Below are 11,717 nucleotides of genomic sequence, written 5' to 3'. Positions count from 1 at the left end.
AGAACATTCAAGTTCTAAAACAAAAATATGCGAAGCACATCCTAATATCCCAAGAAATAGGGCTCGCAGTTACATAAAGTGAAGCTGGCTTATCTAAACATACATCTATTAAGCCTATTTTGTTCCATGACCTGGGCTTCTTAAGACACTGCCATGAGAATTTAGCCTCCATTCCCCTAACAGCCTGTCTACAATGGCTTATGAAGAAAGGGATAAGAGCCAAATTCCAGGTTGGCCTCAGTTACGTCTAAATGTCAATTTGCTTATTCCACATAGTGAACCATATGAACATCCGGAGGCAGACCTCTACTAAGGGAATAGGGTCAGGTTCCCTAGCAAGCTTTGCCCAAAGAATAGACAGGAATGTGCTGCCTCTATGTTTCTATGGCTAGATAGAATCACAGATATGTTTATCATTCCATTACAATTCTTTACACTCTAGACCTTATGTTCTCAAACCACTGTTTTAGAGATCTCAATGTTTTAGTAAAGTACAAACATCATCAGTCTAGTGTTATTGTGTCCATGTGTATGTTCTGGGTTAAGGCATTTTGTTTTGTTTGTTTGGATTATAAACCACATTACTTGATAAGTATCTGAGAAAAATGGGAGTGTGTGAGTTGGAAATCAAAGTAGGTTTCACTTATTCTATGAATACAATCCTTCTAAGAAAAAAAGGTTCTTATAAGTGTTCACTTTTCTAAATAACTGTACAATGGAGCAAAAACCATGCTCTTGTAAAAAGAGCCAAAGTCCTTATTCTGGTGTAATTTGCTCCCTTTTGGTCAAACAGGAAACAATAAGGTCATCAATTTTCTCAGTAACATCCACCTCCAGTTCCACCTGTGTGTTCCATTAATGAATGTATTTATTTATGCCCTGTTTCAACAACAAAGGATTTTTTTTTTCCTATTAGAATCATTAACATCAGCTTAGTTCCACTGTGCTTTTTCAAGGGAGATCAGAATGGTATAAAAAGATAATTTCCCCCCAAAAACATCACCTTCAATTTTCAATATTGTGTTTTATTCTGTATCTCTTTGGACTAGCAATACTTGATAATACTTCCAGCATAGATTAGTTCTTTTAACCCAAAATGACTAAGGCCTTTGATTCAAGAGTCAGATTTGCTTATATTGGCATCTAGATAACACAACCTTCACATTTAATTGCCTGATTTTTTTTTAAAAGTCAAGTCCCTGATTCTTTAATTATAATAAGAGTATAAAACATATTACTTCAATAAAAGTTATTTCGGTCCCAAACTTTAATTTAAAGCACATTTTTCATCCAATAACAAACACATTCACTACAATGCATCTGGTATGTTAACTCATACTAAACTTTTCTCTACCAAACTTCAAATAAAGTTCTTTACTGGTAATCACCACTCTTCTTAAATATGTAGGGAATATAAAATTGTGAGTTTTCTCCATAAGGGAACACTGACTTACCTCCCAGAGTTTAAAAGTTTGAAAATGTTTTATTGCTCAATCTTTGTATTTAAAGAATTAGTCATTAGGAAGTTGGTGGTGAGCTGGCCCAAACCTGGGTCACCCTGGGCAGGAAGCGGCCACTTTGGTTAAGTCCTCCAAAGACCACCCACTCTACTCTTCCCTCCCAGCCATCACAGCAAGAAAAGCCCCCACCGGAATGGACAGGAAGGAGGTTACTTATGATGAAACACCACCAAGGTAACCGTCTGGATTTTATGGATGTTCTAATATATGCCAGGAACAAAATTATAGATTTTGTCATATTATAAACATTAAATAGGCCAGCCCACAGACCACCTAGGGTTCACTCACAGATTAGACTGTAAATTCATATTACAGAACTACCTAAAATGCAGGCATTTTGTTAGGTGATATTCCTGCTGGAAGTGCATGAGGGATACACATAAAACTAAAGCAATTCTGGAAATGATCTTCTGTAACTTATGCAGAAAGTAATAAGATCCTGATGCCAGAAAATAAAGTCTCTCTTTTTAGAATAAGGGGATGTGTGACCTCTGCTCTAAAATCAAAATTGGTTGAAAGTGATCCAGCTGCTTTTTCACTTCAGAGTACCAACCTGAAAATAACTGCACAAATTCACACTGAGTCTAGTGACATTTCAGGAATGGGAGATGGAATTCACTGATATATATGAAAATAAGCTTCATAATAATGAAAAATTAAAGATTAAAAGGCCTCCATTAGTGGTAATAAAAATAATTGAAAAAACTTTTTTAATGTTGGATAATTTTTAAGAACAAAGTGACTAAAATTAATGTTGCAACTTTTCCAGGTCTGATTTGGAAGTAATTTAGACTAATCTTTGTGACAACCAAAAAATGGGGCAAGGCTAAAATCTCATATTCCAAATTTAGTCAGCTACGAAGTTTCAAACTCACCCTCCATACAACCTCAAAAAATTTTAAATAAGATGGTTTACAACAGAAATACTGAAAATAAATCATCCTTGAATACTTTTAGATTTTCCCCAGTGTACCACAAATCACATCCAGAAACCCAAACAAAACAATCACTGAAACGTTTGAGATCTGCTGCTGAAATTCAGAGCTGCAGGATGAGGAAAGGAGAGAGAATGAAGCAGATGGCCGGTCCCCTCTCTCTGCTTGAGCAGCTCTGGTCTTCTGGAGGTCCTAAGCTACACACATTCAAGTTGTGAATCCATAAAAAGCCAGCAGTAACACTAAAATAATAATAGCATAAATAAAAATAGGCTCTGGTTAGAGAGAGGATTCGTTTACTGCTGCCCTGCTGAGGTACGTTGACCACTGAACACAGGAAAGCTATTAGCATCCTGAATTAATGGGTATAGTGGTTTTCAAACAAGATATTTTCATGATGGACACAATGTGGACTCAGCAAAGTTTCTCCTTCAAGAAAAATGTAGCTTCTATTTCAAAGAGCTCTGATTAGACTTAATACCATTAGGGAACCATCAAGGATTGTGTTGTTGTTACTGCTTTTAACTATCAGTTACTTTCTAAACCAAAAATTGTGGGTAGTTAACTTGACCGACAGTCAAGGTTTAGGAATGCAGGAGCAAGTCCAAGGTACAGACGAGCTTCAGATGCGGACAGGCCTCAAGGAGTCTGGAATCTTTTTAGGTTGTCAGGTCCTAGCCTTTCTCATCATCACCATTATCATTGTTATTACTTACTTGTCTGGGATTTAGAAGTAAAAATTCATTTCCTTCATCACATCCCCCTGAAAAGCACTGAATTCTACACAATTTTATGAATCCTCAGTGAGCTTTATTAGTGACAATGTAAAGCAATTAAAATCAAAACCCAAATTAAACAAATCTACCTAATGAATAAATTTTCAACTACTATTAACTGCCTATAACATATTCAGCAGATATCTGTTTAAAAAGTCAACACTATTAGTTCCCTTTGTAAATTTATTACCAAAAATATAACTGTTTTCAGTCAATTTCTGTAATACTTGAAAGTACAAATATAAATTAAAGGTCAAAAGAGTACATACAACAAAATAGTCTACAAAACAAAGCTAATGTTAAAAGAATTGTTCAATTGACCTTTTAGCATTGATTTTGCTGTATAAAATTATTTAAAACAGTACATTTTCTATATCATACATGAAAGTTCACATCCAGATGCTTCTTCTGTCAAATCCTTATTCCTTCTCTATTGTCAAAGTCTTAATTTTCACTCCTGGATAGATTTTTCTTCCTTGGCAATTCTTTTCGTTACTCCACTGAAATATTTCTCACGGAAGGAGTTATGGCCTTGGTATGGCAAAAAGTGATCACTTAGTAGATGTGAATACTGGTCCCGGTTCTGGTTGGTTGGAAAATACAGAAAATAAAGATGCTTGAGTTACTTCCTTTGTTAGGAGAAATATATATATATATATAAAATTCATTTAGTCATTTACAAAATCACACTCTCTGGAACACATCTGTTTCCCTTTATTACCTGAATTAGAAATATACCACTACTTTATGTCTGTATCATGCTTGAGTATCCAAAGTGTTTTCACTTACTTCACCTCTTTGATCCACACAACAGTCCTCTGCACAGAGAGGACAAATACTTTTCCTGGGAAAATAGACCAAGGGAAGGCAAAGAGAATCATCCCAGGTAACTCAAGTTGGGACAACCACGTGCACGTTCCGATTCCTAGTTCAGTACAAACTGAAACCATCTATGACTCTAAGAATTACCAAACTAGGAAGCTTGCACTCCAATTGTGTATAACAACAAATGATTGCATTTGTATGATGTCACATAGATCAATAAAACTGGGGGTATATCCACGTTCAGTTAATGAAATAAACTATTCCTCAAAACTGTAACCTCCAGTAGGTGAAAATATAGGCTAAATATGTGATTTTCATACATTTAGACTTCAGACGCAGGTGAAGACTAGTATTCAGACTGACATTTTGAAACAAAATATTAACCTGGGTTAGAATGTCATGTTTCAGCCTAGAAAATTGAGGGGTAAGAAGACTGACAGAAAACACTGAAACATCAGCTTCTTGGCCAATTTTACTAGCCATCTCAAACTGTGAAAAAAAATCTAATTAGAAATAAAATCTCATTTTCCATGCACTTCTGTAAATTCATATTCAACTGCACATGGGTTAATGTGATTTTGAGAATAAGTGTGGACACACTATTAGAAAATATGAAGCCTAATTTCTCATCTTGGTTTCAGTATCAAAATGATAATCTATAAATATAACTGGAATATAATAATCCTCAAAATATTTTTGTATTTTTCCTCATTCATGTGTGAGATGAATACCTTCATTCTTTCCCTCATATCCAACATTAATAAAAGTCTAGGTTTAGCCAAAATAAAATTATGTTGGCTGATTTATTTATTCAGAAGCTATTTGCCTCAGAATATTTTTTTAATCACAAAAAAATACCAAATTATTAAACTTGCCCAGATTTCTTGATTCATTAAAAAACAAAAACAAGTGGCTACTTAAATTTTGTGGCACTAGGTATATTAGAGTCCCAAATTCTCACAAGCACCTGAAAACATGCCAACAGTTAATAACTTCTGGCTATATTATCCCCAAAAGATAAAAAATAAATTTTACCTATCTATAGGTATAAAATTAAAGAATACCAAATGAAAGGTAGTATTTACTCAGTATTTATAATGGGTCAAAAACTATAGTAAGTGCTTTATATGTACTGTCTAATATAAACTCAATGGCTCTAAGAAATAAGTACACTAGCATCACCATCTACATATCAGGAATTACTTGAGTACAGGCCCAAGGCAATACAGCTGGTAAGCGACAGAGCTAGGATTTGAACACAGGTCTACTGGAGAGACTACACCCTTTGAAACTACAACATAATGGGTTCTTCTTCTTTTTTTTTTCCAAAAGGTCTAATTTTCCCCAACTCAAGAAGCAGGAGTATCTCTGGGAATAAATATGTGATGAGCTAAGGGTTTGATAGATGAGCTGCCTGCCCAGAAAGGAACAGAATTGGATAAGAAATGCTACTAATTTAGTTCTAGTAACTAAGAGGATTATTTCCACAACACAAAATTTTCACACTAGAAGGAGATAAAAGAAGCCACAGGATGCCTGAGGATGCCGTAACACTAGGAGTACAGTTGATGTGAGAGGAGAACTGAAGTCTGGTCCACACCTCAGGACTGTACCTGGGACAGCAGCAATACAGAACGGTGGCCCAGCATTTAACCTTGCCTTGTGCATTTCAGCTTTTATCAAAAGTCTGACTGAAGAGTCACAGGAAAGGAAGGGACATGCTGTCATCTGCTCCTCTACGTGTTCTACATTCTTTCCTTGTATCAAATAAGGTTAGCAGAAAACTTGTCCACTCTGAACTACATTAGCTTAATCCTGGCAGAAATATCTTTACTTGGTTATTTTTAAAGCTATGTCAAGATGTGACATCTCTCCTGCTATATTACTTCTCACAGCTCTTTGCATGATTCTCCATCTAGTCATCAAAATTGGAAACCTGGGTCAATCCCTCTCCCTTTCTTATCATATTTAGTCAGTCCTAAAAACTTAGATTCTGCATCCTAAATATCTCAGATTCACTCCTCCTCCTCATCTATAACTCCAGGACTTTAGTTTAAGCCTTCTCATCTCTCCTTGTTTTCTTTCCTAGTCAGCTGCCCTGCCTTCACTGGTTCCATCTTCAGTCTATTCTCCATACTGAGACCCAGTGCAACTTATTAAAATGCCAGCATTCCTGACAAACTCCAAATGGGTTCAAACTTTCCCCAATTCTGAGGCTTTTCCCTTAACATTTAAAAGTGAGATTCAACTGCACATCGGTTTCCTGAATGCCCTCTCACTTTCCTCTCTTGTACAAGAGGGAACAGAACACCATCAGGCAGTGAGATCCTTCCCAGCTCTGCCTTCTGTCCCCTCTTCTCCCTGTGACTCCTCTAAGCCATGCAAGATCACCTCTACATCAGAATGCCCTGCCGACTGCTTCAGGGAACGTCACAGGGCTGCGGTTGAGAAGAGGATAAGATAGGACAGAAATGCATGATCCCAGCATGTAAGCTTAAAAGGCAGAGCATGGTGAGACTGCTGAAGACCAGGTCAGGCCGGGTACTAACAGGACGGGCCAGGGACAAACTGGGGCTCAGTTGGTCACTTGCCTAGTCCACCTAAAATGCCAATTATACAGCTCACTGAGGGAAGCAGGAGAGAAAAGCTGAAGCACAATGGAAGATAGGTGTCCGCACAGACCAGAGAAAGCTTAACAAAACAGCTTGTCTTTGACTTGAAGGATATAAATAGGGCAAACTGATGACAAAGAAGAGACTATAAAGATCAGAGGCAGAGACTGGGAATGGCCAGCAGAAGCCTAGAAAATGCAAAAGTAATGATTAAAACCTATACTAATTAGCGATTACCAAGAAGTCATGCACTACCTGTGACATTCTTTATCTGAATAGTTTAGACCTCAACATTCCCTCAGAATATAGTAAAAGCAAAATAAGCCCCTAACAGACCATCTATTCAGTGCTACAGGGCCCCGTGACACAGAAATACATGCTATTAGAAAAGTGGGAAAAGACCATTAACCTCAGAAATGCAACCTCTGGGGGAAGGAAAAAATCCTATTTATCTCCCACAGAGTAGAGGAGAGCAATATGAGGTATGTGTTTGGGTCCTATCCTGGAAGGCCTCCTACAAGATTGATTGCTCCCTGATTGTGAAATAAGGCATTCATAACAAAAACTCCTGGAGAACCCAAAAGTTCCAAATCCCTTGTACAGCCAGGGATCTGGCAGAGCTGTTCTATTACTAGAAGCATAAGTCCTGCTTCAGGGTAAGCCAGACACTCCAGGGACTTTGGCTACCATCTTCAGCTAAGTGGAAAAGTCATGGTTCATAAAATGTGCCACATGAAACAGTACATGTACGGTCCACATATTATCGCATACTGATGTATCATACCTGTAAATTCCACACACCTGTGAACAATACTCATTTAAAATATACTCTAGTCCATAAGAAATACACCATTTGCAGCTTTCAGAACTTATGTTACCTCGATGCTGAAGACAATGGCAAACTTGGTATCTTTTTCTCTCTTTTCTCTCTCTTTCATCCTATCTTTAGTTTGGTTTACCACGGCTCACACTTGAGATGATATTCAACTCTACATATTTTTCATCACCTTTTGATAACTCTTCTCTATTCACATTCCCTGTCCATCTCAACCAGGAATATCTGCAGAATTTTTTTTTCAACTCAGTATCTCCAAGGTCAAAGTGTTCACTTGAAAGGAGAAAACTGTCCTCAAGCAACACAACTCTGATGTCCCTCCCTAACTCAAGCCTGCCCCAGTGTCTGATTTCTGCTTTCTCTAACACTTCCAAATTTGTCTATCATTTTCAGTCATGAGATCATCTATGTATCATAAAACCTGATTTCTGCCAATTTCTGGTAACCAAGAAATACTTCATGGGAGAAAACACACACACACACACACACACACACACACACACAAAGAATTAGAAAATGCCAAGAAAGAAAACTATGGCAGTGAAGGATTATGGACCACCTTTCCCCAATTTCATAACTACTGATTAAATTTTGGCACACAACAGTAGTTAAGGAAATATGAATAAAATGCTAAGATTGTTGATTACACTATCTACTGTTTATCATTTTTATAATCAGAAATGAAGAATTTCTGAAGAAGAGCTTGTGCTAGTTACAGATGGCTACATGATGGAAATACGCAGCATTCAGGCCTATCACTCATAAGACAAACAGCAACTATAAATATGATGAGAAATATAAAAGTTCTGACTTAATAGAGCAACTGATATGTATTTACAGCTCAGTGTTTTACATAAGTGAATTATTTAATTTTCTGCATCTTTTCACAGTAGATTATTATCTAAAATTTGCAGGTACGGAAAGAGATTGAAAGAGTTTATATAATCTGCCACAGTACACACAGCTAGTAAGCAGCACTGCCAGAATTGTGGACTAAATGAGACTTCAAGGCTCATATTTTTTCCATCACAGTTTTTTCTTACTAGAAATTACATAAAAATAATAGTTAAAGAGTTAACTTCCCACATGGCAGATTAGTGGGTCATTCAAAATGGAGTTTGACATTTAGAGGACATTCTTCACTGAACAGCAACATTATGGTAGCACATATTTCAGATCTAAACTTTTAGACTGAGCCCCTTTAACCACTGCCCCACCCAGCCAATTTCCTGTCCTATCAGTATTGCTAATTCTAAACATAAACCACTCGAGGAATTTTAACATACTTGCCAAAAAAAAAAAAAATCAAAGGAAGACTTGAAGTGGTAGTGTACTTTTATGTGTACACTGCCCTCTGCTGGCTGCAGCGGAAATCCTTCTTTATAGTATTTCCTGATGTGGTTAAAGACAGTTTAAAGCAGAGCTGACCATGCATCTGACAGTCAGGAGCACTCCGTGTCCCTCACTGTCTATGAGGCCTGACTGCTGTAAACATCTAGAGTCACAGAGAATCAGCATGACCAGGATAGCCGTTTTCCTTCAGGGAGCACTTGCGTTTGTTCACATAATTTTATTTTTTAAAGAATAATATGGAAATACACAAATACATGTTTACCTTAGTGATTCTAAGTGTATCACTGTCATTATGTCCAACCTAGAACTGAAAATTATTCTCTAGAAAAAGTACATAAACCAGACCTTATTCAAGCTAATCCTTACTTATTTTTACAACTAACTCTACATCAAAAAGAACAAAAAAAGACATTAAGGAAAGTATATAAGCCACTTATAATTTAATAAATGTTAACCTAAAGGGTAAAAAAGTCAAGAAAAGAAACAAAACTATGTTTTGTAGTAACATTTGAAACTGACACTCTGGATTATACCGTGAGAATACATGTAAGTAAGAGCGTTCTCAAACTGAGTGTCACAAGACTGCTCAGACTTCAAAGGATCTAAAGATTTTTGTTGAGAACTCCACTTAGGTAAAACTACCTTTCTACTTACTGCCTTCTCCCAGAAATCTGCCATTCTTTATTATCATCTCCTCCTTAAATAGAAGGAAGGTGGTATGATTATCCACAGTATGGCAGTTCAGCTGCTTTTTTGGTTTGCTTCTCATGAGAAATGAGGCCTAGGTGTCATGGAATTAAAATGTTTCTCTACCACTGACTTTTGAAGAGTGGCGTCAGGGTAATGATAAAATTCAGGGTATTTTCAAACAGAAAACTTTTAGCTAGCCATAACTATCTGTTTCTCTTCCTTCAAATGCATGATTTAAATACTGCTGAATTTGACTGGTTTTATTCTAGAGGTGCCCCAAATAATCACTGAACAGTTACTATTCATTCATTCCATGTTTACTGAGTGGTGAGCCCAACAGTCAAGTGGGAAACACACACTAAACAATATATACCCAAACATACACTTACAGACTGTGATTCAGCATTGGGAATAAAAGAGAGAACATAAGGAGACACCCAGTCAGATGGGGAGGGGGGAGAATGGACAAGAAGGGCTTCCCTCAGGAAGCGACATTTATCTGAGACCTACAGGATGGATCAAATCCACCTACAGAAAGAGAGGGGAAGAAAGCACTCCAGGGAACACAGTGAGGGAGGAAACTCAGACTAGAAGGAAGTAAGGACATTCTGGGAACTGAAAGCAAGATAGCGTGGCCAAGGCTTGGAAAACAAAAGGGAAGGTGGCACAAAATGATGTTGGAGACACAGGCCAGAAGTAGGTCAGGGTGGCCTTGAAGGTTATGTGAAGAATTCAGAACAACAGAAAGTTACTGATGACTTTTAAGAGGGGAGCTGCATCACCTATCTGCACTCTGGAAGGTGCTCTGGCTACCGTATAAGAAATGTAATGGTGGAAGAAATGCCAGAAGCAGGGAAACCAGCCGGAAGTCTACGGCAGTAGCCCAGGCACTGCACCATGTCCTTTGGGAAGCAGGGGAGAAGGATAAAAATGCATGCACGGAAACTACCGCCCACTGTTACCCCCAGCCAGATTTCTGAAAGTTATACTTAACTCCCATCTCCCTTACCCCAATCATCCAGGTCTTGCCACATCTAACTCCTCTGAAACTCTCAATCCCATTGTCTCCCCGACAATCTCCAGCTTCTACCTGTCTTGGCTGACAGCCTCATCATCCTCCCAGGACCATGCCAGAAACCTCCACACTGGTATCTAAGGCATCTTTCCACAACTCAAACTTGCCTGAATATTAAAGCCCGGGTGAACTTCCTAAAACAAGAACTCCTGCCACTCTCATAACTCACATCCCTCACAGGCTTGCCATCATTGATCGGATAAACTTGAAACTCTTTGGTATGTACAGACCTTCAACACTAGGTAAGCCTGTGGTTTTCCACTTCATCTCCAGTCACTGCTTCCCAAATACTTAGTATTTGAGCCATGCTGAAATGTCCAGGTTTCCCTGAACGCACCACAGCCCCTCTCACATCTCTGTACCTTTGCCGAAAACGCTGGCCTCTTTACTCAAGCACCATCTCCTCAGGTAGGTGCTCCCGGGTGTTCACGCAGCAACATGCACAGATCACTCCAGAACCAAACACATTATGTTGGAATGGGTTGGGTGATCGTGTCTCCCATGTGCAAGTTCTCTAAGGATAAGGACTATGTTTTATTAGTCTGTTCAGTCTCAATACCTGATAAAAATGGTCCTATAAACACATGCTGAGTGATAAAAGCATGGCTTTCCCCTCAAACATACAATAAAGTCAGAAAAAGAAAGCATACAAATATATGAAAAAGACATGAATGTGAAAATCAGTGAAAGACAGTTTTCTTTCTCATTTCTCATAGCACCTTTTGCAATCACTCTTAACCAAAACTTACATCCTTCTTTACAGAGAAAAGAAGTCTTTCTTCAACTTCCTTGCCCCTGCCCAGCCTCTACCACAAACTGGATCCCCCTTACTTTACAGCCTCATCTCTCACATCACTCTACCCACATTCTAACTAAAGCCAAAATTCTCTCTCATAGTAACCCTTTATTGCCAAATGAGTTACTTTTAAGGAATCCCCCAATATATACCTAAAGATAATCACCAATTTATAAAAGTTACTGTTTAAAAAACAAGAGATTTCCTGTAGAAAGGTGTCACTTTGGAGATGAAGTTGAAAACCACTTAGAAGAAAACCAAATGGCTTCTATTTTAATTATAGGTCAGGTTTAAGCTGTC

General features: G+C 37.9%; 1 protein-coding gene across 6 annotated transcripts in view; it reads right to left on the bottom strand.

Annotated features, from left to right (window-relative positions):
• Nucleotides 1-3,243: 3,243 nt before the first annotated feature.
• TRMT11 (tRNA methyltransferase 11 homolog) overlaps nucleotides 3,244-11,717 on the bottom strand; it is a 50,492-nt gene continuing 42,018 nt past the window's right edge. For 4 of the 6 annotated variants that reach the window (XM_006189581.3, XM_032484834.1, XM_032484835.1 and 1 more), the window contains one exon: nucleotides 3,244-3,814. In XM_006189581.3, coding sequence (XP_006189643.1) covers nucleotides 3,683-3,814 — 132 coding nt within the window. In that variant the 3' untranslated portion in view covers nucleotides 3,244-3,682. The remainder of the gene's footprint in view (nucleotides 3,815-11,717) is intronic. The other 2 variants (XR_004321977.1, XR_004321978.1) reach the window with 2 other exon arrangements.

The sequence above is a fragment of the Camelus ferus genome, chromosome 8 (genome assembly GCF_009834535.1).
Source record: "Camelus ferus isolate YT-003-E chromosome 8, BCGSAC_Cfer_1.0, whole genome shotgun sequence".
Lineage (NCBI taxonomy): Eukaryota > Metazoa > Chordata > Mammalia > Artiodactyla > Camelidae > Camelus > Camelus ferus.
This window is presented reverse-complemented; position numbering and strand designations above follow the sequence as displayed.